Genomic DNA, 27,667 nt, shown 5'->3' with positions numbered 1-27,667 from the left:
GCACGGAAGACGGAGGGAGTGAAGTGGACGCGGAGGAGCTGAGAGTTGCGTGTGGACTCGAGCTCCTCGCAGAGGGCAGTGCACTGATCAGCAACGGAGGCGGAGGCATCGAGGTAGAGGGTGGTCTGGTTAAACATGAAGCGGCGGATCTCGAAGAGGGGGCGAAGGAAGGTGGTGCCGCCACGTAGCCACTGGCCGTCCATGGGCTTGAGGAGTGATGATGATTCTTCTGAGAGGACGGCGAGGGAGCGGGACATGGGGTAGACGATGGATTTGGGGACACCTGTTGAGCCAGAGGTGGGGGTGATGCTGGAGATGACGGGGACACGGTCCACGCCGTCATCGCTGGTAGGGGCAGCGACAAAGGAGGGTGCGGTTTGGGAGGAGACAAGGGAAAAGGTGGAGACGGCTGCGACACCGGACACGGCTGGGGGGACATAGTTGCCGTGGAGAATGAGACGAGAGTCGGCACGTGCACAGACGGCAGCAAGGACCTCGGGCGTCCACTTGTTCGAGAGGAACAGCACGGTGCGACCCGAGAGCCAGATGGCGTGTGCAGCGGCGACATAGTCAATCTCAAGGCTGCAGAGGGAATGTTAGTGAGCGTCAGTGGGTGTGGCTGTGCAGTGACGACGTACCCCATGTAAAGGCCTACGGGCTTCCTGGACACATCAAGGTCATCGATTTTTGCCGCAATCTCGCGGACACGGGCCCAGAGAGCAGCATAAGACCATTGAGAGCCTGCACTTCGTACAGCGGGACGGAAAGGGTGAGTCTTGGCGACCGAGAGGAGAGCCTCGGTGGGGGTAAGCATTGACGACGATCCAGACATGGCTGCAGAAAACAAAAAGGAGTGATATATAGAATAAGAAAGAAGAGAGGAAAAGGGCCTGGACTAAAGCCGAGGAAATGAAGACGAAACGAAATAAAGAGACGTTCGTTCGACGGGGACCTGCCCGGGTTAAAAAGCGAAAGACGAAGAAGCGCAGGGAGGGTCAACCAGGAGCCTGGGAGGATTATCAACTCTCGCTTCTTCTTTATTTATTATATCACTCCCGGCTGCACATGTTTGGCAGCAGATTCAGATCGATCCACACACCGCCAGCGTCAGGGCCCAAGGCACAGCCCTTAGCCGAGAGATACAGCCTCACCACCTCACTTCATCAAATGGAGCCCGCACTTGTCACCCGGGTGCCCAGCGACCGCCATCATCGCACTCCGATAACACCACCGCTGTTTCACCTTGCTACATTGTACTTGCTGAAGGAAAACACTCGCTGAGACATACTCGCCCTCACCCAGAATGTGAACCACCGTGAACCACTCAAGCCACACCTGACGCCATTGCGTAACGATCTCCATCAAAGGGACCGGCTCACCCAACTGGGCACATCGCTCCCATCATCCCGGATCAATCCATATCGCCACTATTCCCTTATCCAGTGCTGCGTTTCTACTTGCACCGCCTCCCCTTTTGTATCCTTTTGGATGCACACTTCCTCCACAGCGCTAATCCCAGCCCAATTCTCCGGGCGAGAACGCTATCACATCACGACATGGCAACACATTCACTATGTCAGCCCGGCCCATATAGACGATCCGCTGCCTCATCCTCCGACTCTGCCTTCAGGCAACATATTGTTTGGCTAGCGTCGGTCGCTGCATACGCCGCTCATGAATGTATTTACCGTTAGCGCCAAATAGCGTTCATGTGATCTCATAGCGCGCCTCCAGATCATCTTCTACGTCCTGTCTACATCCGCACCCCCATCACCCACGTCTATCATACAACACTCGACGTCGAGCAAAGAACTCGGTGCCCCACTCGCCCGTTGCACAACCATCGCACAAATGCCATCCAGAGCTCCGTCCCCGTCGAACCGTCGAACGGCGCCGTGCGTTCATGGAAGCGAAGCAGCACCGCAACGATGTCTTGGCGGACCCGAACTGAAACGCGTCTTTCATCTTAGCCTCAGCTCGGACCCAGTTCGGAGACGCGCGGGCAGCAGCCCGCACAGAACCAAGCGAGCAAACACGCAAGCAAACAACCAACCAACCACCTAATACGGCCCCCTGCCAGAGCCACCTCACACGCAGCCAACCTGAGCGTCCAGACGCCCATCGAGGGCAAGGCACCGCTGATCTGCACCTGCCACAGCCCATAGACACACAGCGCTACTAGTGCCCACTCGGAGTCCCGCGCGTCGCTAGCTGAAACCTCCTTCACAACGTTCCTGTCAGCACAGCAAACCGTCTCCCAACTCATTTTCCTATGATAGCGTCTCCCGCTGCCGTATATTGCGTGCCTGTCTCCGAGCCCGTCGCAACGCTCCTTTGATGATGATCGACGCCTGTTGTCGTCCTCCGGGTCGCTTAGCGGTCAGCTGGTACGGTCTGAGAGGTACAGTACATGCCGCTCGGTGATGTGATTCAGCTCTAGCCTCTGATTCAGCTTTGATATGCTCGATTTGCAAGCAGCTGCTGTAGGCTGCTGTACGGGGACGCGTCTCGCGCGATCGGGCGTGGCTCATCACCGGCTTGAGTCTTGTGGGTCGTGATGCGTTCTTGCGTCAATCACAGCGACGATTCGCGATTCATGATCCTCGGTGCTCGCTGTTTGCCTCAGAGGCGGTCGAGTGCACACGGTGTGCATGCCTCATGGGAGGCTATCGTCACTTCCAGCAAGCAGACCTCTCGCTCAACTTGTATCGCAAATTGCACAACCTCGGTCTCGATAATAGATCCTCTACCCTCTGCCCAATCCGATCGCCTGCGAGCGCGCCTACAACACTCGAGCGTTATTCTCAGTGTTCCATTATCCATTATCCCACCGTGCCTCGTGGGGACCCGTGCACGCCGTCGTCAACAACCGTGGACACTCATCAACGAGCACCATCAAGCGCCATCACGCACGAGGGCGTTACTTGACTCGCGACGAATACGATTCCACGCGATGAGACTACGCTAGCCACCGCACAGACGCTTCAAAGATAGACGCCTGGGCATTGGCTGAATATGTCTATATGGTGATGCCACATTTCATGTCGTGCACCCCAGTGAATGATGATGAAAGGCAAACGAACGACGTGTGATACAGTTAAGTCGCTGTCCATCCCGATGATGACGCCCATGCTCGTTCGAACGTAGCATCCACCACGCTAGATGAACGGCGGACGCACCGCTCCATCGTGCTCGCTATGTCCTCCTATCTCCATCAACACGTTCTATGATGCTATGCTTCTAAATCCGTACCCTTCCTGTCCTCGTAGTTCTCCTCCGCCCTCGCTCTTTTACTCGGAAGCCAGCCCGCATTCTCCTCCGTCCCCCAAATCCTGCTATCGCCGCGCCCGATAAAACATACGTACTTCTAAATCCACATGTACCCTCTTCAAAGCTCTATATAATAATGTCCTTGATTCTCGGTTCTCTAAATCGTAAAGCACGAACCCGTCGTTCTTCTAGTGCGTATTGACGAGGACCGCCACGGACAACTCTATGCAAAGCAGTCATTGTATGCCCATATACATCTCAAGCCCTCCTTCGCGGTTCCGTGATGACTCCACCAATCGACTCGCCAACCTCGGCCTTTTCTCGACGATTCCGCGCCAGATCTAGAGCCCACGCAAAGATAGCGCAGTCAGCCTCTGTATGCGCTTAGCCGAGCAAGGCACGTTGTTCTCCACGAGCCACGCTGTGATGGTGCCCCTCGATAGCGGATTAGGTCAGACGGCACGCAGATCGTTTTATGACTCACCTTCCGGAAACAGGCACTGCAGGAACGTGCAATGCTGCGTTCACAACTTCGTTCGAACGTGAACTGACATGCAGACGCAGGTGCCGTCCCATACGGCGTGCTCCTTATTCATTGTATGCTCACAGCTGTTTCTCAGCATCACGGGCGATCGCGATGGTCGTGCACCGGATCGAAGGATCTGAGGATGTGTGTATAGTAGCTGTTCTCTTCTCTTGTTCTTTGCTTCTCTTCTATCTTACCTCGTCAAAATGAACACCCAAATTAGCCAAGCCAGACGCTCGGCGTCCTGCAGCCTTCTAGCCATTAGCACCGTCCATCCCCGCGTTCGTCATTCTCTATCTACGCGGCCTACCGATCTGCCCCTGTTCTATCCACTGTCCTCTATCCTGCATAAGCACAGAGAGCGTATCTACGCGCACATCGGGCGTTCAAAACGCGCAAAGAGCCTACTTCTCTCGTCTAGAAGTCTAAGAAGCTTTAGCAAACTGAGAAGATGTTATGTTTTCCGTAGCCGGAAGATCCTTCCCCAAACTTATCCGTCCACCTCGGTCCCCTTCGCTAGCCGGTCGATCAACGCCCACGCTTTGTCGCGTGCCGCAGGGCCGGACCTCTGCATGCTCTTTCCCTCCGAGGCTCGTTCTACCTCTGTAGACTGTCGGTGAACGTTCCCATGTGGAAACGGGGGCGCTGGAGCCTGGCGACGCACGGCGATACTACAGCTTAGCACGATACGGAACTCTAGACATCAGGGGATCAACAGCAACCGCACATAGGCAACAAGTCATCAATTGTAATTGTAAATCTCAATCCGTCCGAAGAAGGGCGTCATGACGCTCGCGAAGCACACGTCCGGCGCTCATCTTACGCGAAGCGCACACCTGTTTGTTGGAACGTATATCCTGCGTATACCGGAGTTTGGAGCAATAAAAATACTCGTGGTGACCCCCCTCCTTCTGTATATGGATCTTCGCCTCTTTGTTTGTTCGTTCGGTTGTGAAGTGGGCCCGGGAGAGTGGCGGAAGGGTCCGAGGGATCGCTTCGTCCGTTCATCTAAAAGGACTGCAGGCGAGTGCTTGAGTTTCCCCTCTGGATGACTTCCCTCTTGCCTGCTCTATCGTGGTTATTCGCTGTTAATGGTCAGCTTAGCGCTGTCGACGTCGCTCAGGGTGTCGGTGCTATCCATATTCCAACTCTTGTCACCACCTTCTCCTCCTCATCCCTCGTCATCGTTGCGGCTTTCCACTGCTCACTGGCAGAGGGGAACGTTCTGCGCCGAGTTAACTCGCTGGTTAGCTAGTAGTCGACATCATCTCGAGTTCCGACGGACACGCTAGGCAACGTAGCTCCTTCAACGTTCGCTTATTGTATTGATGACAGATGTTCGTCGTTTCCCTCTCATGGAGCTCGCATGGTGCCGGCTCGTCGCGTACGTCCGTCCACTATCCCTCTATCCAACGCTGAACTCGTGCCCCACCAAGCCTTTTCATCTCACCGCCGTCCTCGTCGCCTGCGGACGCACCTCAATTCACCTCCAACTTCACGACCCATTTCGACGTCCACATCCCCGCACCCACGCGAACCTTCGGCTCAGGGGGATCAGCCGACGCCCGGGCTCGCGGAGTTCAAAATAGACGCCCGACAATCCCCATATGCGCGCATGCCTGCCTTTTGTGGAAGAAGTAAGAAAAGCAATGAGCGAAAATAGAAAAGGTAAGCGCCAGCGCCTTTGACGGCTATTAGCCGATGTCACCGAGTGATCAGCGGATTGCACCCGCTCCCTCCCCACTCGAGCCTGTCACTGTGGATCGCTCCCGCCCCCGCCGGCACCCACGCAGCGACAGGTGGCCCTGGGCTGGCGCGGTCCACGGCTGCGACCGCTGTGCTCTTGAGAGATAAGGTCGGACTCGACGGTGGACTCGTGAATCCACACCTGGGAGGACCGCGGTGATCCGCCGATGCTTGTGTTCTCGGACACCGAAGAACGGCTGGGATGTCGCCGTTTTGTCCTGTGGTTACGTCTTTTGCTCGCGCTGGCAACGTGCTCATCTTCATCAACTCCCAGTACTGTAGCTCTCAGTGTTACTCGCATCAAAGCTCGAATCATCCTCGCTTCGTCCAGGTACTCCGTGCTCGCTGTCGCCATCCATGCTGCTCGACTGTCAGTGTCCAACACACGACTGCATCCGCAACATTGTCCATCTTTCGAATATATACTGATGTGTTCCTTGTTGCTCTTGGTTTGTTTACTCGGTGGTACCCAGATAACGAACGATGGCCTCGAACGAAGACGCTTACCCTTTCGGCTTGTCCTCAGCAGTTTCCTTCTTACCTCCGTATGTACCAACAAGTTTGTATGCAAAATCCACGGAGAAATGGAATCAACGGCTGTCAACGCACATACAGTAACATTGTGGTTGATTGAATGATTCTGAGTGGCCCATTTGGGAACGCCGATCGTGCCTTCTGTCAGCTCTGCAATACAATGTGTATGGGGATATATACAATACTCAATGACTTCAGGACCGATGCAGATCATCGGACGTGCTGTCTGATGCTCTCACCAACGCCGTTGAGTGTATGGCGCGTTTTTCCGAGCTGACGTGCTGCATCACGCCAGAGAAGCTGCACTGTGCAACATGTTGCATCGGCTGAGCACGCGGAGGCAGCTGTCGATCAAAAACAATGCTGCCAAGAAAGGTGGCAGCATGAACGATCTTTATGAGTTGAATACCTCATCGTGACAGCTAACAGAGCATGCACTTTGCGCTCTCCTCTGAGCAAGGGCATCGGCGCTCCCTTGCATCCGTTCAACACGCCGCTGACCCTAGGACGTAGAGACATGGATTGACAACGGCTAGTTCATATGTTACAATCCGAAGAAAAAAAAACATGTTCCGCTCTGCTCGGAGCGTGCGCAACTCGCAAATTGCTCTCGACCGCGCTGCTGCGGTTTCATCATGTCTGTATTCTCGCTCGGTGACTAATTCGAGGGTGCTCCCGAGAACATGGATCGCCGCCAAGAAACTGACTCGGGTTACATGCACGAACTTTTTGATCCAACAGCAGGGTCGCAAGTAAAAATAAAATTTGTTCTTGTGTGGGCGCATCGCCCTGCGATTAGCGCACAATGTTCAGCGCCAAACAGTGAGGATCCCTTGATACATCCGTGCGGGCGCCTCGCCCATTGTCACTGGGCGCAGGGCTTTCACTCGCCTCACACCTCGTCACACGTTCAGTCATTGGCAGTCCCTGGTTTTGCCTCCGCTGTCAAATATACACAAGTGAGTACAATGCCAAGCACACATGTTCTGATAAGAACACAGATCGCCGTCTAAATTTCCCGCACTAGACCTTTTAACAGCGGAGGTATCCGTGCTGCGCTGCCTAAACAGGGTCAGGATCCTCGTGTCCGTCAATATCAATGCGCCTTGGGCGCTTTTCTGTCAATTGATATGGCCTTACTCTTCCAGGGCTCCCTTATTGAAAAGGACTATTGCAGCGTGTGTTTATGTCATCGGAATGGACGAACACATTCAAAAGACTACGTCTGATGTTTACTTGATACTGTTGACAATGTTCATAAACTCTACACGCCATTAGTACACGCCTGACCAAAAAATAATACTGTGGTGAAGTTCGAAGGTTGTCAGCCTTGGCATTGCGAGCCTGTGCTCTTTGCGGTCAATGATGAACCATATCTGAGGATAAAAACGTGCGGTCTGAGTCGCCTTAGTTGAGTTTTTCTCCTGATAAATTGATCTTTCATAATATTTTCTTGGATCAATGCTCTTGGGGTCCTTAAGACGTAGACAATTTGCGCAAGTTCTTTCCTAGTTGTTCGTTGATAAAGAAGGGAATCCATAGCAGGTTGCCAGTATAAATTGCTTGCACCATTTACTGCGCTTTGAGTCAGTGACATATGCTCGCCACGTTCAGCTCGTCATTATCCCTGAAGGTGACCGAGTCCTGCATAGTAGACCTGTAGCACTTAGACTATGTGGATTTAAACAGTAAAGCGTCACTCTCATATTCGAATCAGATTTAGTGTTTACTTGCTTCCTCCACATTACTTCGCGAGAAGTAATAAACAACCACTGGAAAATTTTCAATGATGTGCATTCAATCCAACTTGCATGATGTTCTTACACCTGATATAAATCCGCGATATACCATAAAAATCAGTAGACAGAATGCATAAGGCGTACAACAAGGCAGCAGTCCACTGCATTCACGCCAATTGTTCTCGAACCTCATCGTCGATATCTGACATAACCAAGAAAAAGACAGGCCACCGATTCCAGTGGAAATCCGTGTGAGCGGACGACTTGCGCTACACGGCTTTCCTTCATAGTTCCAGACAAAGAATCTATCCCTGGCTCGCAGCGCACAAGAAATCTGCAAGGAATGTGCCTTTATACCGAGCTTATGGACGAACCGTTGTCAGATCAGTCTCATCAATTTAGCAAGGGTTGGCAAGCCAAGCCTTCCTTCCCCACACTTTCAGCTGGGACGGAGCAATGTCGCTTCTCCAATTTGTTTGTCGGACGTTGTGATACCGAGGAGTTTATTAAGCGAAGCCCATACCTGCTGTGCTCAGTGTGCGTCGTGTCGAGTCATTGAGCGCTTCCTTTCAGTACTAGGAACAGCACAGTCTAGCCACAACATATCCTGGCATGATAGCTGCGCGAAAGTATCGCTCTAGTAGATCAGATGCTCTCAACTAATGCGTCGGCGGAGTCGCTCTTACCAGCTGTAGGTTTGGAAATAATTCTATAGCCCAGTCGAACCAGACATGAGAAACGTGCGATGAATCCTAAGAGAGAGAGCGGTATCTGATTGTCCAAAAACGATGAAGGCATATGTTGAGCGCACCAAAATAATTCCCTGGGCTAGTATTCAAGAATGCGGCGCAGCCATTCGCGGGATACACTCAGGTAGCCGTGCTTGCGGTCGCGGTCCGGAAATACGTCGGCGGCGGTGGCTTCATGATCATCAAGACTTCGCGGAGGCGCAATTGATGATACATTGTTCGCATCTCAGAATGATCCATTCACCCAATGCGCCAAGAATCGCATTGCAAACCTAAAGATAAGTCCAGGGCTAAGTACGGGCGCTTGCTCGTTGCCTCGTTCAAGCCCGAGCTCACCGACATTTACATACCGTGAGGTTTGCAAGTAACAGCCATATGGATCGACGGCGGCGGCGCTCTTGAGAAGCATTTGCGTCGAGTCGCCATACTGACCGTGCATGTGCACACATCAATGTCCCAAGAACAAGGCCCGGGGCTTCTTCAGCCTCGTGTTGAGGCGTATCTTGGCAGCCCCCTGGAGTCAGCCTGTGGCGCGATCCACGACATGTCCAATGCGATGGTATCTCAATCCATCGCGGACTCTGAAGATGTGTGTAGTAAAACTAGTACGGCAGTTCGGTAGTGCGATAGCTCACCTAGACCTTATCTTAACCCTGCTTTTATGTTGAGTTCCGCGTACCGATAAAATGGGCCTTACTAAGTCGTGATTCTGAGTTGGCGGGAAAATACTATGAGTCAAACGTCTGCACATCGAGTGAACGGGGGTATAGCCGAGACAGACGCACAGAGCAAGTGTATTTCTCGGCACTAGCCCTAATCAGCGGACGATTCCAGTCCGTTAACTTGCACACCCCTTGCGACAAATGAACACCATGAACCCTACTCACCTCGCCCATTGCGATAGCGATGGCGGTAGCCAGCCAATAACAAGCCACCTTCAAAACAGTGCTACTCACCGACAGAAAAGCCGAAGACCAACCACACCGCAGGATCACGCGAATCTACCCCGCACTTTCCCAACTCCCACTCCCAACGCTCGATTACGCTCCGGCTCGCTTATCGCGCACTCGCCAGACCTGCTGACCTCCTCGGCGATCCAGTTTGTGCCGGTGCTTGTGACGATGTGTCGGACCGGTCATTTGGGCTGTCAGTGCTAGTTTCTGTCTATGGTCGGTGTTACTTAATTTAATGTCGATTGTAGGCGTAAAGTGAGTAAAAAGATAAGAGGCGTAGCCTGCGTGCGTACGCGATCGGACGCCCCTCAACGTTCTCAACAGCTGGATTTGCGAGTCGGGCTGAGCAACATGATGGCGTGAGAGATTTGCAGCTAGCGTTGTCGCGGCTCGATAAACTTTCAGCTGAGACCGTCCGACTCCTTGAATTAATACCGTGAATGTCTTGCCACATTACCGACCAACCAGGTGTAAGACCTTGAAGTATGATGCTTCGTGGTTTTTAGCCTCTAGCCTCTCTATGGAGACAAGGTGTGTTAGCTGGACTTATGGCAATCAAATGCAAGTACATTTTCCTTTGGCTTGGTTCCAGCTGGCTCGCCAAAGGCGGCGGACTTTGAGCTCAGTGGCCCCACAGTGCCCAGTTGCAACTTCAAGCCACTGTGCATCCATGCATAATACAACAGCAGCAACCGCAACGACTAACCAAACAGGATGCAGACATTCCGAATAGCAAACACTAGTGCTAGCGCAAAGTACAGTATCGTAGGCGACGGCTCTCACAACTCCCTTCAAAAACTCACCACCGCAAGACTACGGCCGATGCAGATGCGAGCTAGCGCTCGTCTAAAAATCCACCAGTGCTGCGCAGTGCAGTGCTCTCCTCAACCACTCGAACGTGAGTGCTTCTCATACACGTTTGGACCGGCCGATGATGGGAGCGAGCGTTGTAGTCGGTAGGCTAACAATAGTGTTCAGAGACAATAACGCATGATGGGCGAAGTCACGAGCGAAAGCATGGTGATACTAGATGCATTCCCTGGGGTCCCGGGCTCAGCTTATGGACAGTTGATTGTTAGAAAGTGATCTAAACGTGCAGAACCGCGCTGCTATTAACCCAGAGAGCGGAGACCGTCCTCGACTCCGAAGTGCGCATTAATGCTCGACACACGTTGGTTACTGCGTATGAAGACCAGAAGTACACGACCCCCTCGAGATCAACCGCCTGCACGACGAACCACTCCCACATGCTCTGCGCTGGTGGAGCTTCTCACCTACATGAAAGAAGACGACGATCAGCTTCGATCTTCTCACCGAGCATCTCCGACGACCTTCCCCGCTCTCGGCAACCACTACAGCAAGACTCATGAAAGCACTTCGAGCTCACACCAAAAGAATAGTCTTGTGCTGATCCAGAGATCATGCAAAGGCCTATATTGAAGACCCAGGGCTCCCAAAGGGTAACGTACGCTCAAGTGTGCGGTGTATGTATGTACATATGCGTGTTCAACAACTATATGCCACCCTTATAAAGTCCACGGCGGAGGCGATAATTAGCTAGCAACTTCCTAAACAGATGAGACTGAACAACAGATCTTGAGAGACAAGGTGGTATATGCTGTTATAGATAAGGTCGCTATAGGGCTATATAGCACAGGTTTGAAAGTCCTTTGAACGAATGCTTTTCGTGACAACATCTTCTACATCCCTACAACACGGGGAGACGCCCTTTATGTAGGGAGCTCGGCGCGCGAGGGCACGAGGCCGGGCGCTGCGAAGAGGATGACGGCGATGAACTCGGTGGTTGCGGCGAGCGGGTACCAGAGGTTCTCGTCGTTCGCCTTTGTCTGGTTGCCCGCCGTCGCGACGAAGAACGCCTCACGGGCGACGAGCAGCAGCGAGATGACACAGAGCAGAACAATGCCGTGGCGTGCGCCAAATGCGGCATCCGAGACTTTGTGCGTGCCGTCTGCGCGAATGGATTAGTGGGCTGAGAAGAATGAAGAGGGAAGCAGACATACAGGAAGACTCGGAGCGGATGAGCAGGTAGGTCTGGAAGAGGACGAGCACGGAGAGGACGAGGAAGATCCAGAGCGAGACCTTGCGGAGCGTGTTGCCGAGGTCGATCGTGCTCTGCTTCGTGCCGATGGCGTACTCGATCGCGCCCGTGATGCCGACTGCGACAGCTGCCGTCAGGCAGATGCGGAAGAGCGGGCGGCGACGGGTGATGCGCGAGATGGGGCCGTTCGGGAGGGGGGCGTCGGAGAGCAGGCCCCTGGGTGACGTGTCAGCGTAAGAAAGCACATAGAAGGTTTTGGAGACGTACCTGTCGAGAACGAGGGTGTATGCCGAGTAGAGCAGACCGAAGAAGCCGATGTTGTAGAGGATGTCGAACACGATGAGGATGTTGATGTTCTCGCCTGCGCTTTCTGAGCTAGCGAGGAGCGCGCGGATGGCAAAGGCGGCAATACGGACTACAAACTTTGTTAGGACGTCGATTGAGTAAAGAATAGAAATGGACGTACTAGCAGAGAAGATGGAGAGGACGATAAAGACATAGGTTGGGCGTGCAAAGGATTGTCTCAGGAAGAAGCCGAGGAGGGGGACATAGAGGATGGCAAAGATGACGGCGCCAGCGACGGAATCGATGCCTGAACCTTTAGCGTAGTTGTAGCCGGGAGGACCTTGCATGATGGCGGGTTCGTAAAGGAGAGAGGTGGGGAGGAAGGAGGGAGGGAAGGATAGAGGACAAGACGGGACAGATCAACTGCACAAAGAAAAGGGAGGAGAGGCCTCCGTTCGACCGCGCGGTGCTTATGAATGAAACTGGTGGGGTGCTCCACTCGAAGCAGCAATTTCCCGTCGGGTAGCGGGCGTCTGGTGGCATCGCTGGCATCGCCTTGTGAGCCGTTGCCTGATCCTGGACTGTTTCCGGTGCATGGGTGCAATAGCGCGCACTGCTTTCGGCCCATCAGGGAATGGGCGCTGCGTGGACGGTCCGAGCGTGCTTCTTCTCTTGTTCATGATGAAGACCATCGGACACGGGCAGGGACACACAACAAGGGCGTTCGCTTTGCCGTGGACAAGGGCGTTCGTGTCGTACAAGGCGGCTTAGTTTGGGGCGGAGGACAGGGTGGGTTGATGTCAAGTTGTGAGTGCAAAGATGATCATTTCTCGGGAGGATCCGCACTGGTTGCTATGCCTGTCACACCAAGAACAAGCGCCCACCTAAAAATAACTGGCTGCCATCTTCATCGCTTTCCGTTCCTTTGCGCACTGCTTGCTCTCTCCTCCTTCTCAGTCCTACGATCGTCGTCAACGCACTCAGCACTGCTATTCAGGGCAAATTTCGTGTAGTGGACGGTGCCCGAAACGTTCATTTCGTTTTCGAACTACGCTCAAGGACTGAGGAATTAGGGGTTTCTCGTCGTTGCTCATCCACTGGTGATGCTCCTGTGGCCTGGCCGTGTGATTTGATTCTGAACTGCTACTCCAGCCGTTGGGGACAATGGCGGATCCCAGGCAAGTGGGAATAGCTCGACGGGGACCGGCTCTGATATCTGAACGGCCAGTTGGCGAGAACAATCACAATGATCTACGGATATGTGCTCTGGGATTCTTTTAGATCAGTAGTACTTCAATGCACTGGATCCATGGCCGACGTGCATCCTCCGTCGTATGTGCTTCCATCTGACGTCTTTTCAGGCTGAACAGATGCATTCGTACCGGTCAGTAGCAGATGTATCCTCGTGCTATGAATGAGCAGCTAACCTCGCTGCATGGTGTAGTACCGCATTGAAAGAAACTGGCCGGGCGTGTATCAATGATCTACGCTGCTATCTGTTGCATGTCACTGCCCCCGTCATACTGTCGTGTTGTCGCTCGAGTTTTCGTACATAAACATGGCGGCTCTCGACATCTGGCCCTGGGTTCGCGTCTATCATTGCCGCCTTCGCCATGCCATCATGCTCGTTCACCCTCGCCTTGACGTCCACCAGCCGGAGGTACTCCTACGCCTGCGGTCCCGTGTTTCGCTCTGGCTACCGTCCCAGGGTACTCGATGCTCGATGACCGATACTCAGCCTCTGATACACACCGCTCGTTATTTCGAGTCTCAGCTCCCGACGCTCGTATCGGCTGTTGCATCTCCAGTATCCCAGTCGACCTTGTCGATTTGACATCGTAGTTCCTAGCGTCACTTATCAGGCCTTCGGCGGGTTCACGAAACCGCGCGGTCTTGTAGGTGGTGTATCACTCTTGACGTTGTAAGCTGGCGCGATGGCAGCGCTGTGTAGGATGAACGTCGATAACGTCGTGTGTTACTCGCAACCGCGAGGCGATAAAGTGGGTTGTGTCGGGCGACGCGCGACGTCTATCATCCACGGTACCGGGTACCGGGTGCTGTCACAGGTTACCCCGCACGCGCTGACCGTAGGTCCTTCAGTCGAGTACTATTACAGAATTCTGGTACTTTGCATGTGCGAGACATGTATCGAGCAACTGTGTTTCATTTTAAAGCAACGTCGTGCTGAATTCCATAATCATCAGGGACCTTGACAGATAAGACGACCATTGAATCACAGTACAAAGGGATCTCAGCTGGGATCAGTGGGTTTACCGGTGTTGCTACGCTTGCCGGCGCGATAGTGCTGACCTGTGTGTGTCTACTTGTGCGCAAGTAATGATGGGGAGACGAGATGAGCGCCGAACCCGTGTCCACATGTGGACTTTAAGTCCAGAGTCTGTCAAGCGCATCATGTGGCGCTTTGACACCTAGAGCCCCTGACCGCCAATTGATCCCGCGGGCTGTTGAGCGTCTGTTTCGGCCACGACGAAGCACCGTCAAGCGCGGTGGGTGGACCAAGTCTTTCCCGAGCTGATCCTGATCCTGGAGTTCGGTTGAACGAGCGAACGCCGACCTTTGTAACACTGATCACCCTCTGGCTCCGGTAACTGAGTCTATCACGAGAGCACTGCAATATGGACGGCGTTTCGCAGACAATTGAGACGCCTGTTATTTTTGGACGCCCATCAAGGTGCACTAGGATACATCCGGTCGTCCCATCACCAAGATGCGGACGATGGAAGTAGATCATCTGGATCAACACAGAGATATGCCCTGGATACACTGACACGATAGGCCACACCGCAGCGCCACCTCCGCCTCTCCTCCCCTTTTCGTGTTTCATCCCCTGCGAGATTGTGTGATTCGTCGCCTGATACAGAGAGAGTTGTGTGGCGAGCGTTTGATCTTCATCAACGCCTGCAAATAATTTGTAATGGGCAGTGCTGCGATGCCCCCTCGTTCGTCGCTCCCGTCGCGATCCCATCTGATCTTGAGAGGGAGCGAGTGGTCCGTTGCGTTTGTACTTAAGCCTGATCGGAGGTCCCGGCGTTCTCCTTCAACCATCTTTCACCCTTCCACCGCTGTTCCACGCCGGAGACCGAACTCAGCACCCCCAGCGGCCTGGAGCAGACTACCACCACTAGGACGCGAACCCACCTACAGACGAGCACGAGCACAGCCCACGCGCTATTTTATTATTATATCTGTATCCCTATCGTTAACGCTCAATTTCCCTCTCAACCCACACAACGGCAATCTCGCTCGCTCTCACACACGACTGAAATTCACGCGTCCTCACTCGCACCAGTTACAAAATGTCTGCTGAAATTCCCGTCGCCATCATCGGTATCGGTGGGACGTTTCCCGGTGGATCAGACACCCCTGAATTGTTTTATGAGTTCTTGCGCAACAAGGTGCGTGTTATTGACGCGTAGGCGTGACAGTGCAACTTACTACTGCTACGTTTATTCTATTCTATGCGATTTAGGGCGATGCCATGGTTGAGCCGCCTCCCGAACGATGGAACCACGCCGAGTGGAACGGTGAGCATTGCGAGCGAGCTTGTTGGGTTGGAGGCGGTTCGCTGACGAGGGTGGTGGTGAAGGCGGCCCGAACGAGCCGGGCAAGTACTGTGCGGCAAAGGCCGGGTTCATCAACGGCATCGACCAGTTCGACCCGCTCGAGTTCGGCATTTCCTCGCGCGAGGCTCAGCACCTCGACCCTGCGATTCGGCTTACGCTCGAGGCGGCCCAGGATGTGAGGATTTGTTGATTCTTCTTCTGGTGGGTGTGCAGGGAGCTCATGGATAGGATGTAGGCGCTGCAAGATGCGGGGATCGACTACCGCGGTTCGAAGACGGGCGTGTTCTTTGGGAATTTGCTCACGACGACGGACGAGCTTGATGATGAGCGGTATGAGATGAACAACTACAATGGTGTGGGCAAGTGTGTGTCCATCCGCGCGAACCGTATCTCGTTCACGTTCGACTTGCGCGGGCCGTCGCTCACCGTTGATACTGGTGCGTTTTGCGCTGTTGTTCGTGTGGAGGTGTGCGCTGACTTGTGTTTGTGGGACAGCGTGCTCTGCCTCTGCGACGGCGATGCATCTCGCCCTGAACTCGATCAAGCTCGGAGACTGCGACCAGGCGCTCATCGTCGGTGCGTCGTCACCTGCTCCGCATTACGCATTACTGACGAACAGACGCGATATGCAGGCGCAAACACCATGATCTCCCCCGAACACACCGTCTCCTTCTCCAAGCTCGGCGTCCTCTCCCCGACCGGCTCGTCCAAGTCCTTCTCGGCCGACGCAGACGGCTACGCGCGCGCGGAGTGCGCGGCGGCGGTGCTCGTCAAGCGGCTCGACCATGTGCAGCGCGACGGCGATGCGGCGTATGCGGTGATCACGGGCTCGGCGGTGAATGCGAACGGGAAGGGCAAGAGTCTGACGATGCCCGAGGGCGCGATGCAGGCGGAGACGATTAAGGCGGCGTATAAGACGGCGAAGAGGGATCCGGCGGAGGCATTTTATGTCGAGTTGCATGCGACTGGTGCGTTTTTTTGGTTTGGTTTTTGGGGATGGGGAATGGGAGGTTCTGATGGGGTGGGATAGGTACGAAGGTTGGCGATCCGATCGAGGCGAACGGTGCGGGTAAAGTGTTCTCGAAGGGTCGCGCTGACGATCGTACTCTTCGGTGAGTCTTCGTCTTAACGCCCTCCTCTCATCGTCGCTGAAAGTCGGCGTGCAGAGTGGGCAGCATCAAAGCCAACATCGGCCACGCGGAGGGCTGCAGCTTCCTCGCGTCGCTCGTCAAGGTCTCGTACATGCTCAAACACAAGGAACTCGTCCCCAACATCCGCTTCACCTCGCCCAACCCCAAGATCGACTTTGTCGGCGGCAAGATGCGCGTGCAGCTGGAGCTTGAGAAGGTCACGCCGGATATGGCCGCGCGCGACGGGAAATGGGTCACCTCGATCTCGTCGTACGGCGTCGGCGGTGCGAACGCACACATCGTGCTCGAGTCGTTCGACTCTGTGCACGATCTCCCCGGTGCGCTGCAGCCGCAGCCCACGGCGCGGATTACGAGCGTCCCGAGCCCGCTGTACCTTTTCTCCGTCGGCACGCTGACCGAGAGCTCGCTCGGCCGGTGGAGGGACGCGCTCACGGCGCAGTTCGACGGTGTGGCGGACGACCGCACGCTGCGCTCTGTCGCGCGCGATCTCGGGCGCCAGGCGCGTGCGTATCCCGCGCGTGCGTTCGCGGTCGCGTCGTCGCTCGGTGCCGGTACGAAGTTCTCGAAGCCGGTGCTGTCGACGAGCAACGCGAGTCCGAAGCTGGCGCTTGTGTTCTCGGGACAGGGGCCGCAGCATATTTTCATGGGGAGGCAGCTTGCTGCGAGCTATCCGGCGTTCTTGGATGCGGTTAGGGAGAACGATCGCGTTTTGGTGGAGAGGTATGGGCAGGAGTCGATGTTGGAGCGTACGGGGCTGTTTGTGCCTGGTGTAGAGTGCAAGTTGGCGGCGAACGGGCAGTGGCCGGTGCAAGAGGTTGTGTTGTCGTTGGTGTTTGTGCAGATTGCGCTCGTCGACCTCATCAAGAGCCTGGGTATCCAGTATGACTTTGTCATGGGCCACAGGTGTGTTTTTTGCTTTCGCAAAATCATCGAGTGCTTATGATATGGATAGTATTGGCGAGATCGCGATGGGCTATGCTTCGGGTCACTACGACCGCGAGATGGCGGTCGGTATCGCTGTCGCTCGTGCCGCTGCTATGACCAAGGCCGAGGGCAATGGCGCCATGGTCGCTCTCGGCGTCGGTGTGCAAAAGGCCAAGGTCATGATCCGCAAGGTCTTCTCCAAGTACAAGGTTACCAGCGGCCTCTGGATCGCCGGTATCAACTCCCCGCAGGCCGTCACCGTCGCTGGTACGCACGAGCTCATCGACGCGATGGTCGAGCTCGCAGCCGACCCCGACGCCAAGGTCTTCGCCGCTAAGCTCCGCGTTGGCTGCGCCTTCCACACTCCCCTCATGGAGCCGCAGGAAGAGCTCTTCAAGTCCCGCATGGCGGATACACCGCTCGCGCAGGGCACGAAGACGCCCATCGCACGCGTCATGTCGACGACCGACGGGCGCTGGCTCGAGCGCGATCTCGACATCGACTACTGCTGGGATAACATTCGGCGCCCGGTCCTGTTCGGCACCGCGATGAACAAGATGATCGCGGACCACGGCGCCGACGGCCTTCTCTTCCTCGAGATCGCCCCACACCCCGTGCTCAAGGCGTACATCGAGCAGTGCGGCGGCGAGCCGGTCAGCCTCATCCGGCGCCCGAACCCGAAAGTGCCTGCGCAGAACACGGGCGAGCACTTCCAGTTCCTCGAGGGACTTGGGAATCTGCTCGCGCAGGGGTACAAGAAGGTGGAGTTCAACAAGCTGTGTGCGTCGCCCGAGGGCGCGGAGGAGTTTTATAAGCCGAAGTTGCCTGATTATCCGTACAACAAGTCGCTTTGCTGGGCTGAGTCTGGGAATGGTCGGTCGATGCGTCTTCGCGAGAAGCAGCGCCCGATTGCACCGCATCATTTCCGTATCAACGTCGATAGTCATCCTGATCTCACTGGGCATATCGTCTTTGATGCTGTTCTCTTTCCCGCTTCAGGGTAAGTCGTATTACGAAATAGATAAACGTGGATGTATGCTGACACAACTGTATAGTTATGTCGAGAGTATCCTCGAGAATGGCGCCATGGTCGTCACTGACGTTTCCATCCACAAGCCCCTCGTCCTCGAGGGTACAGGCAACTGGCCAGCTCACGCTGGCTGTGCCATCGACGGCGACAAGTGGCAGTTCCGTGCCTCGACGAACAAGGAGTTCGTCAACGGCGATATCGTCCTCGACACCGTCTATGCCTCTGGCTCCTTCTCCCGCGTCAACCCCGCCTACAACGCCGCTGCCCCTCGCACATTCGACTTCGAGAGCAAGCTCGCCCTGTCCGTCGGTAGCATCAACGGCGACGAGTTCTACGACTGCATCCCCGCCGCGTACCGCTACCAGGACCACTTCAAGAACTACCTCAAGGTCGTGCATGAGGTGCACGATGAGAGCAGCTGGGGCGCCAAGGCTTACCTCACCCGCCTCGAGATCCCTGCCGGCACGCCTGACGTCTACGGTAGCGGGTACTGCGTTCACCCGGGCATTCTTGATTCGATTACGCAGTGCGGTCTCGCGATGTTCATCAACATGGACACGAAGCAGTTCGACTTCAACGGCGTCTTCCTCCCCGTCAAGATCGACGCGCTCAGACGCTGGGACAGCGCCGACGCACCCAATCTCGACGAAGAGTTGCAGAAGGGAGTGTGGACGTACTTCGTCGCGCGCACGTGGGCGCCCGAGGGCCCGTTCAAGAGCGACTACATCATCGCGAACTCGGAGGGCAAGGTTCTCTTCACGATCGAGGGCTTTGAGATCGCGCGCGCGCCCGACGCAGAACCTGTTGCGATTACGGATAGCAGCACCGAGGAGAGGCTGACGACGGTCTGGCAGCCGAAGAACTTCCCCGTCAAGTCGTTCTCGGTCCCCGCGGGCAACTCGCTTGTTGCGCTCTTTGACGCACTCGTCAAGGACGCGGTCGCCGCTGGCCGCAAAGTTGTTCGTGTCGTCGATGTCGCTGCGTCGTCTGACGTTGCGACATCGCTCGACGCGTCTCTCCAGTCACTTCTTGCTGACTCTGGTGTTGTCGTCGAGTACTTCTGTGCTGCACGTACGCCTGAGGAGGCGGACGCGAAGACCTCGGCGCTCACCTACTCCCATGCTCGCTCGCTCGCTCTGGAGTCGTATCTCCCCAATGACGAGGCGGCTGCAGCTGTTCTCTGCAGCTTCGACATTGCCGTGGGCTCTGTCGATCTCTCAAAGGCGCCCCGTGATCTCGCGACCGTAGCCCATCTGCTCGTCTCTTCAGGTGTCGCACTTCTCGTTGCTTCTGGTAAGTTGCATTCTCGTTCTATCTACTTACATGCTAATGTGCTTTATAGACTCGAGCTCTGAACCCGACGAGCTTACCGAGAAGATCACTCTCGACGCCCTCACCCAGCGACTCAGTGCCCACGACGCCCACGTCCAAACCTCCCCAATCTCCTCCTCTCAGACCCTGCTCGCTGTACAAGTTCCCTCGCCCATCGTATCCGTCCCCGCCGGCCCGTTCAAGAGCGTGATCATCGCACCCTTCGAGCACGGCCGCGAAGGCGAGCTCGTGGACATCGCGCAGAACATCTCCGGCGAGGCCGAACTTTGGGTCACGGGCAACGACGACGCAGCTGGCATCGGCGCGCTCGGTGTCGCGTCGTGTCTCGTCGCGGAAGCGCCCGAATTCGCGGTGTACTCGGTTCTTTTCGAGGACCATTCGCTCGACGAGGAGGCACGCGAGGCGGTTGTGCATGAGCTGAGGAAGAATGCGCTCGGGTTGGAGCAGCATGTCAAGGTCTCGAAGAATGGTGATGTTCTTGTGCGTCGGTTGGTGTACGGGTCGGCGGAGACGCGTCGGCTCGACGTGCCTGCTGTACAGTTCTCGTTGGAGAACGGGAAGGCGGCGAACGTTGCTGCTTACTTCCCGCGCGAGATCAGCACGGAGGACGTCGAAGTGGAGGTCACTGCGCTGGGCGTTGAGGAGCTCGCGACGGATAAGTCGCCGCTCGCGTTTGTTGGCACGGTTCGCGCTGCAGGTACATCTGTCGCCTCGCTGGCCGCTGGAACTGTTGTCGTCGGGTTGACGAGCGAGGCGCCTGCGTCCGTGCTTGTCGTTCCTGGCAGTACGGTCGTTCCCCTCGCTCCTGGTGTATCGCCGACAGAGGCAGTCTCCGCCCTTCCTGCCCTGCTTGGTCCGTGGGTCGCGCTCGTGGAGCTTGGTCGTGTGCGCAAGACGTCTGCCGTGCTTATTCACGATGCTGCAAGCAGTAAGTCGATTATCGTGTGTGCGTTTTCTCGGTAGCTGACTCGATTTTCAGGTGCCGGTCTCCTTGCTGTCCAACTTGCCCAGCGCTTCGGGGGTAAGGTCCTCGCTACTGTCTCTAGCGCAGCGGAGGCTTCGCTCGTCGCTGAGCACACCACCCTCGACGCCGGCTCGATCGGTAGCATCTACGACTTCACCGAAGTTGCTCGCGGCTGGTTCGCCGTCAACAAGGTCACCGCATTTGACCTCGTCTTCAACGCTGGAGGCCAATCCACCTTCGCTCGCGGTGCTAATACCTTGTCTGCTCTGGGCTCATACATCCACCATCACCTCGGCGACGAGTCGCCCGTCCTTCCCGTTGGCGCTCCCTCTACTCACGTTGTCAGCGTCTCGAAGCTCGTCGAGTCATCTCCGCATGCCGTCGCACCCCTCGTCTCCACGATCCTGGAGGCACACGCGAGCCAAGCGTTCAGGCTGCGCATTAAGAACCTCTCTCTCGACGGTTCCGCGATCGACGATACCAAGGACGTTAATGCGGTCGTCACGAGCCTCGAGGGCGCCGGCTCCGCACTCGTCGCGTCCGCACGCATCAACCCCGCCAGACAGCTCTTCGACCCGCGTAAGAGCTACATTCTTCTCGGCGGATGCTCCGAGCTCGGCGTGCGCATCGCTGACTGGATGGCACGGCACGGCGCACGGCACATTTTCATGACAAGTCGCCGCGGTGCGAAGGGTCTGACGAAGGTGGACGGGTTGTATAACCACCACTGGCGCCTCAAGGGCGTGCAGATCGAGGTCATCGCTGCGGACGCTGTCAGCAAGGCCGACACGCAGGCGCTCGTAGAGAAGGCTAGCGCGGCAGGCCCGATTGGCGGTGTTTTCGTCATGACGGTCGTGCTCCGCGATGGGAAGTTCACGAACTTGTCGCAGGGCTCGTTCGACGACGTCTACACGTCGAAGGTCACGGTGCTCAACACGCTGCTCGAGTGCGTCGACCCAGCGAGCATGGACTTCATTCTCCTTTTCTCGACTATCGGCTCTGTCTTCGGCAACGCGGGGCAGGCGGCGTACTGCGCCGCGCAGCTCTACCTCGACCGCGTCGCTGATGTTCTCCCCAACACCATCTCGATGTCATTCCCGCCCATCACCGACTCGGGCATCTTCAAGCGCCTGGTCTTGGCGTCCAAGGGCAAGGCGAACACCGCCCAGCTGACGAAAACGGGTATGACGACCGCGCAAGTCTGCAACTTTATCGGTGATTCACTGATTCGCCGTATCGCGCACTACGTGCCCATGCTCGCAATTTCCGATGTGCCCGCGACGTTCCCCAGCTGCGAGCCGATGCTCTTTGGCCACTTGCTGCCGACGCGGTTCCTTGTGGCGAATACGGCAGGCGGAAAGGATGGCGGTGTCGCGGAGAGCCCGGCGACGCTGCTGGCGACGCTGCTCAGTATGGACGTCGAACAGATCACGGACAACGCGCTCATCACGAGCTTCGGTCTCGATTCGCTGGGAGGTGAGTTTTCATAGTTCTCATACTTATGAGCATTTGACTAACTACAAGTCTAGCTACTCGCTACAGTAACCAGCTGAAATCACGCTTCAACATCCAAGTTTCGCAGATCGAGCTGCTCGGCTCGATGACGATCGGCGCGCTCAACGAGATGCACGCCAAGGCTGGCTCTTCAGCCGGCGCCGAGGATGCGTCGTTCACGACTGACGACGGTTCCGCTAAATACGGCGAGCCGCTCGTCCCGGTTCTCAACGACAAGCTCGCGTACGACGAACCGTACACCACGGACGCTTCCCCTCACCAGTACCGGATCTGGCTGGCTCAGGTGAGGCTAAGTTAAAATTTCTTTGGCGTGCAGATTTACTGACATGACTACAGCGTGAATACGACAACGCACGCAAGCGCTCCGTCGCCAAGATTGACAGCAACATGTCTCGCTACGGCGCAACGCAGTGGGATACGCATGAGGGGTACTTCGTCACTATCCACTCGGAGACGCCGCTCGATATCGAGCGCATGACCGAGTCCTTTAACGAGGTTGTCAACCGCCATGGCGCTCTTCGCACCGCGTTCTCGTGGAACGAGGAGCTCGGCAAGCTTCAGCAGACCATCTACCCCTCGTGCGACTTCCAGGCGTCGCTCATCGATCTCTCCGGCGAGTCAGACTCCCTCGGCAAAGCATACGAGATGAGCTTGGCGCTCAACAAGGAGCCCAACTTCAAGCTCGACAAGCTCCCGCTTCTCACAGCCATGATGTTCGACCTCGGCGCCGGCGACTGGGCCTTCAACATTGTCATCCATCACATCATCATCGACGAGGCCTCGCTCGGCGTCTTCTTCTATGAGCTCTTCCATATCTATCTCAACGGCCCCGGCGCACTCCCCGAGGTTTCCATCCACTACTCCGACTTCAGTGACTGGCTCGAGAAGACGTCTGAGCGTCGGGCCGAGCTCAAGGAGGATCACCTCAAGTTCTGGGCAGGGAACCTCCAGGAGACGCAGCCGCTCCACCTCACACTCGCGACACCGTCGGACAAGGAGCTCGCGCCGATGACGCAGATTGAGGCTAGGATCGGTGTCGGCGCGCTCGAGCAGTACTCGAAAATTATCACCGCTGCGACCGCCACGCCATTCGCCGGTTTCTTCGCCGCGTACAACGTTCTCCTGCACAAGTACTCCGACCAGAACTCGTTCGTCGTCGGTACCGCCGTCACGCAGCGCAACCTCGCGATGCTCCAGAGCGTCATCGGTTTCTTCGCCAACATGCTGCCCATCAAGACCGTTGTCGACGAGTCGCAGAGCTTCATCGATTACCTGCGCACCTTCAAGGACGCGCTCATATCGTGCTTGGCGCACGACGAGGTCACCTATGAGGACATCGTTGCTCAGGGCAAGGGCGGCGCTCACGGTCGCGGCTACTTCAAGCACCTCTTCGCGCCCGCCGGTGTCAACATGGAGACGATCTCCCAGCTCGAGACCGGCAACCTCAAGCAGAAGTCGAATGTTTCTCTGCCCAACGGCGAGGAGCAGTACGAGTTCCTCCTCACGGTCGACTATCACAGCGGCAACGTCATGCTCCGCTTCGACAACAAGCTCTACACCGAGGACGCTGCGCGGCAGTTCCTCGATGCCTATATCGGGCTCGTTGAGACGATCGGACGTGATGGCAACGTCAAGATCGCCGACATTTCAACCGTCAGCGAGACCGAGCACGACCGCCTCCTCAAGCTGGCTGCATCGGACGCCGTCGCCATCGACGAGACGTGCTTGCACACGCTCGTTGAGACGCAGGCAAAGAAGACCCCACGTTTCACGGCCGTCGAGTTCGAGGACGAGAGCCTCACGTACCTCGAGCTCAACACGAAGGCGAACCGTATCGCGCAGTCGCTCATCCAGCAAGGTGTGCACCAGGGCGACGTCGTCGCGCTGTGCTTCGATCGCGGGATCAGTCAGATTTTGGGTATCCTCGCCGTGCTCAAGGCTGGCGCGACGTTCGTGCCTCTCGATCCCGACGACCCGACGCTCCGCAAGGAGATGATGATCGAGGAGTGTGGTGCTAAGGTCATGATCACGACCTCGAGCCACTCTCGCGTATTCCAGAAGAGTCTCGCTTCAAAGGTCTTGGTGCGTACTTCTCATCGTTTCATTCTCGTTCCTTTCTAACGAAACCCGTAGATCGCTTATATCGATGACCCCAGCTACCAGAAGCGCCTCACGCGTTTCAGCGCCGAGAACTTCGAGGTCGAAGGCCTCACCCCGTCTAGCTTGGCTTATGTCATGTACGTCCTTGTTTCTCTTTGATGTCAATTTGATTCTCACTATTCGTCAGGTTTACGTCGGGATCTACCGGCAAGCCCAAGGGTGTCATGATTGAGCATCGCTCGATCTCCAACTTGGTGCAGAACTCGAGCGTTTACGGTTTCCAACAAGGCGTTCGTGTTATGTCATCTCTCGCGTACACGTTCGACCCCTTCGTCGTCGACGTCTTTGGTACTCTCACTCACGGCGCCACGCTCGTCACGGGTCGCAAGGAACTTGTCCTCGGCGACATCCCCAAGGCCATTCGCTCGCTCCGTATCAGCGTCCTCCACGTCACCCCTAGTATCCTCGCCGTCGTTCCTGTTTACGAGTACCCGACTCTGGAGACGATCGTCGTCGCTGGTGAGGCCCTCGGTAAGAAGCTCATCGAGGACTGGTCACCTCGTGTCACCCTTCGCAACATGTACGGCCCCACCGAGGCTTCTGTTGACTGTACTTCATGCCACGTCACCTCACCTTCGCTCACTGGCGTCATCGGTCGCCCTCTTCCCAATTGCCGCATCTACATCCTCGATAAACAGCTTCGCCCGACTCCTGTCGGTGTCGAAGGCGAGTTGTACATTGGCGGTATCCAGCTTGCGCGCGGCTACCTCAATCAGCCCGAGCTCACCAGTGAGGCGTTCATCCCGAACCCCTTCGTTCCCGGCGAGCGCATTTACAAGACGGGAGATATCGCTCTGTACCGTACGGACGGCAACATCGAGTACTGCGGTCGTGCAGATCGTCAGATCAAGCTTCGTGGCCAGCGTATCGAACTCGGCGAGATTGAAGATGTCATCGCCAAGTTCCCGGCCGTGCAGCGCACTGCCGTCGTCATCCGGACCGTGCAGGACGCGCCTGCCATCGTCGCCTTCGTGGAGTTCAAGCAGGAGGTCGCCGAGCGCGTGGATGACGAGAAGGAGGGCCTCAAGATCTTCGTTTCCGAGCGTCTGCCTCGCTTCATGTACCCGTCGCTCATCGCCGCGCTGCCTCAGCTACCCGCGTCGCGCAGCGGCAAGATCGACCGCAATGCTCTCAAGGCGATGGACCTCAAGTCATTCGCACCTGATCTCACGCAAGACATAGGCACGCCGCAGGGCGACGTCGAGATCGAGTTGATGAACATCTTCTCGAAGGTGCTCAAGATTGACCAGAACTCGTTTGGCGTCTCGCATGATCTGTTCGCGGTGGGAATGAACTCGCTTATGGCGGTTCAGGCGGCGGGTGTCGTCTCGAAGACGTTCAATGTCCATATCGGTCTGAACAACGTCTACTTGAGGTGCGTGGTCCGCTTTTCGGGAGTGTATTCGTTCCTTCTTTCTAATTATCACCTTCAGGCCTACAATCCGTGAGCTCGCCAACCTCGTCATCGACGAGATGGGCCAAGACAGTCGAGCCCTCATCGAAGCCGAGGACACTGACGCCGACTTCCTCATCGAGTTCCTGCCGATCAAGAAGAAGGGCATCCAGCCCAAGTTCTTCCTCGTGCACGATATCACTGGGATGGCGACTCCCTTCATGCGTCTCGGTGCATTCATGCCCAACGAGATGTACGCTATCGGAGACAAGCATTTCGGCTCGGCCACCGGCTTCGGAACGATTGAGGCGATGGCGGACCACTACATCTCGCTCATCAGGAAGGTGCAGCCGTCCGGTCCGTACATCATCGGTGGCTACTCGTACGGTGGCAGCGTCGCGCTCTGCATGGCCACGAAGCTTATGGACGCGGGCGAGACTGTCGCACACCTAATCCTCTTCGACCCCATCTTCATCCCGTCAAGTGAGCGTCAGTCGCTCAAGTCGACCGACTGGACCCAGCGCTCGATCGATCGTATCTCGTCTAACTTCCCCGACATCGGCGACAAGTGGAAGAACAAGCTGCGCACGGAGATCCGGAAGAACCTCGACTCGATGTTCGACTTCGAGCCCGCGCACTACAGCGGGCGTACGACGCTCGTCGTGCCCAAGGACCGGAGCTGGTACAGGAGCGGGAACGCGTCGGACTTCGACACGGGCACGGACGACCACAATGGCTGGGACGCGCGCATCAAGGACCTGGATATGAAGGTCGCGGCGGGTAGCCATGATACGATGTTCCAGCCTGCGCATGTCAAGGTCCTTGCGGGCGTCGTCAAGGATATCATCTCCTCTACACCTGGTGTCGTGAGTATCTGAGTTACTTCTCTAATTTGCCTGTACTGACTTCATCGCAGCAGGCTTGATTGCATATTACGATGACATTATTACGTTCAAATATCTCATGCTGACGTTGGAGACGAGGGCGTTGAATGACTACGACTTTTTCTCTATTTTCTTAATCTGGTTGACTTGTGAATATCGAAGGCCTTTTGTAATCTAACATACACCAATGTATTATGGCATCACTAAATTATCACGACCTTTCTCAATTGAACAGAGCAAACCGACATCAGGTACTCGACGTGGAGGAAAACTTGGACCCTGTCGACCTGTGCGCGATTAAGTGTAGGAAATACAGTTCGCTCTGCAAACTAAAAGACACACAATTGAATGGGCACCGCCTTACTTGCAGCTCCCAACGTCATACCGTCAGTAAAATTTCACTCTTGCAACTCCTGACGTTCTCCGGACGTGGATGCTCTACATACGTGAATCGGCTTGCGCAACCTCCAAAGGGCAACAGGGGCTCAGTAACGTCCTTACAAAATGGGGTAGAGGTAAAGTAAAGTTGGGCGTCGCGTTTGTATAGCTCGGGCCAGCGCGTCGCATACCGGCGAAGCGCAACAGTGATTCACCTGCAACTCCTCTTCCCCAGTATCGCCCTCAAACTTTCGAGTAGCCTTCTCAGGTCCCAAAGTACAAGCGCTGCAGATGTCGAGCATGTGTGGACCTGGAGGAGGGGTCCTCATACCTCAGGCCCAGAGTTGCACACCGAGACCGGCCCAATTTCAGGGAACCCTTGCAACTCCCTGCAACTCCCAGCTCCTGGCATATAACCCTGTCTTCCCCATCTGTGGCTCAATACCCAACGTCTCCCCTCTCCCTACGTCTCCCGACCTTACCAGTGTCTT

At 56.0% G+C, this 27,667-nt stretch overlaps 6 protein-coding genes across 6 annotated transcripts; 5 read left to right on the top strand and 1 right to left on the bottom strand.

Moving 5' to 3' along the window:
* Positions 1 to 2,164: 2,164 nt before the first annotated feature.
* Positions 2,165 to 3,323, top strand: CONPUDRAFT_135377 (uncharacterized protein). The gene is made up of 2 exons (XM_007766998.1): positions 2,165 to 2,401; positions 2,479 to 3,323. The coding sequence occupies exon 2, from the start codon at positions 2,558 to 2,560 to the stop codon at positions 2,966 to 2,968; it is 411 nt and encodes a 136-aa protein (XP_007765188.1). The 5' UTR covers positions 2,165 to 2,401; positions 2,479 to 2,557; the 3' UTR covers positions 2,969 to 3,323.
* A 1,828-nt stretch (positions 3,324 to 5,151) lies between these two features.
* Positions 5,152 to 5,806, top strand: CONPUDRAFT_162911 (uncharacterized protein; the record flags this gene model as incomplete). The annotated part of the gene is made up of 3 exons (XM_007766997.1): positions 5,152 to 5,180; positions 5,233 to 5,433; positions 5,516 to 5,806. The coding sequence occupies 3 exons, from the start codon at positions 5,152 to 5,154 to the stop codon at positions 5,700 to 5,702; spliced, it is 417 nt and encodes a 138-aa protein (XP_007765187.1). The 3' UTR covers positions 5,703 to 5,806.
* A 2,960-nt stretch (positions 5,807 to 8,766) lies between these two features.
* CONPUDRAFT_80232 (uncharacterized protein) lies at positions 8,767 to 9,407 on the top strand. The gene is made up of 3 exons (XM_007766162.1): positions 8,767 to 8,836; positions 8,915 to 9,273; positions 9,350 to 9,407. Exon 2 carries the CDS (start codon positions 9,016 to 9,018, stop codon positions 9,184 to 9,186), a length of 171 nt encoding a protein of 56 aa, XP_007764352.1. The 5' UTR covers positions 8,767 to 8,836; positions 8,915 to 9,015; the 3' UTR covers positions 9,187 to 9,273; positions 9,350 to 9,407.
* Positions 9,408 to 11,247: 1,840 nt separating this feature from the next.
* CONPUDRAFT_70536 (uncharacterized protein) lies at positions 11,248 to 12,208 on the bottom strand (the record flags this gene model as incomplete). Its single annotated transcript, XM_007766034.1, has 4 exons — positions 11,248 to 11,486; positions 11,539 to 11,792; positions 11,844 to 11,991; positions 12,043 to 12,208. 4 exons carry the CDS (start codon positions 12,206 to 12,208, stop codon positions 11,248 to 11,250), a joined length of 807 nt encoding a protein of 268 aa, XP_007764224.1.
* A 672-nt stretch (positions 12,209 to 12,880) lies between these two features.
* CONPUDRAFT_80230 (uncharacterized protein) lies at positions 12,881 to 14,058 on the top strand. The gene is made up of 2 exons (XM_007766161.1): positions 12,881 to 13,245; positions 13,306 to 14,058. Exon 2 carries the CDS (start codon positions 13,420 to 13,422, stop codon positions 13,693 to 13,695), a length of 276 nt encoding a protein of 91 aa, XP_007764351.1. The 5' UTR covers positions 12,881 to 13,245; positions 13,306 to 13,419; the 3' UTR covers positions 13,696 to 14,058.
* Positions 14,059 to 15,027: 969 nt separating this feature from the next.
* Positions 15,028 to 27,044, top strand: CONPUDRAFT_80229 (uncharacterized protein). The gene is made up of 18 exons (XM_007766160.1): positions 15,028 to 15,277; positions 15,352 to 15,406; positions 15,469 to 15,620; positions 15,681 to 15,882; positions 15,941 to 16,021; positions 16,078 to 16,413; positions 16,476 to 16,557; positions 16,612 to 17,499; positions 17,549 to 18,520; positions 18,576 to 19,843; positions 19,893 to 20,810; positions 20,862 to 22,322; positions 22,376 to 22,644; positions 22,698 to 24,443; positions 24,495 to 24,598; positions 24,649 to 25,896; positions 25,955 to 26,780; positions 26,831 to 27,044. Exons 1-18 carry the CDS (start codon positions 15,179 to 15,181, stop codon positions 26,837 to 26,839), a joined length of 10,716 nt encoding a protein of 3,571 aa, XP_007764350.1. The 5' UTR covers positions 15,028 to 15,178; the 3' UTR covers positions 26,840 to 27,044.
* The last annotated feature ends 623 nt before the right edge of the window (positions 27,045 to 27,667 follow it).

The sequence above is a fragment of the Coniophora puteana genome (genome assembly GCF_000271625.1).
Source record: "Coniophora puteana RWD-64-598 SS2 unplaced genomic scaffold CONPUscaffold_2, whole genome shotgun sequence".
Taxonomy (NCBI): Eukaryota; Fungi; Basidiomycota; class Agaricomycetes; order Boletales; family Coniophoraceae; genus Coniophora; species Coniophora puteana.
The sequence above is the reverse complement of the archived record's forward strand: the minus strand, read 5'-3'. Positions and strand labels throughout refer to the sequence as shown.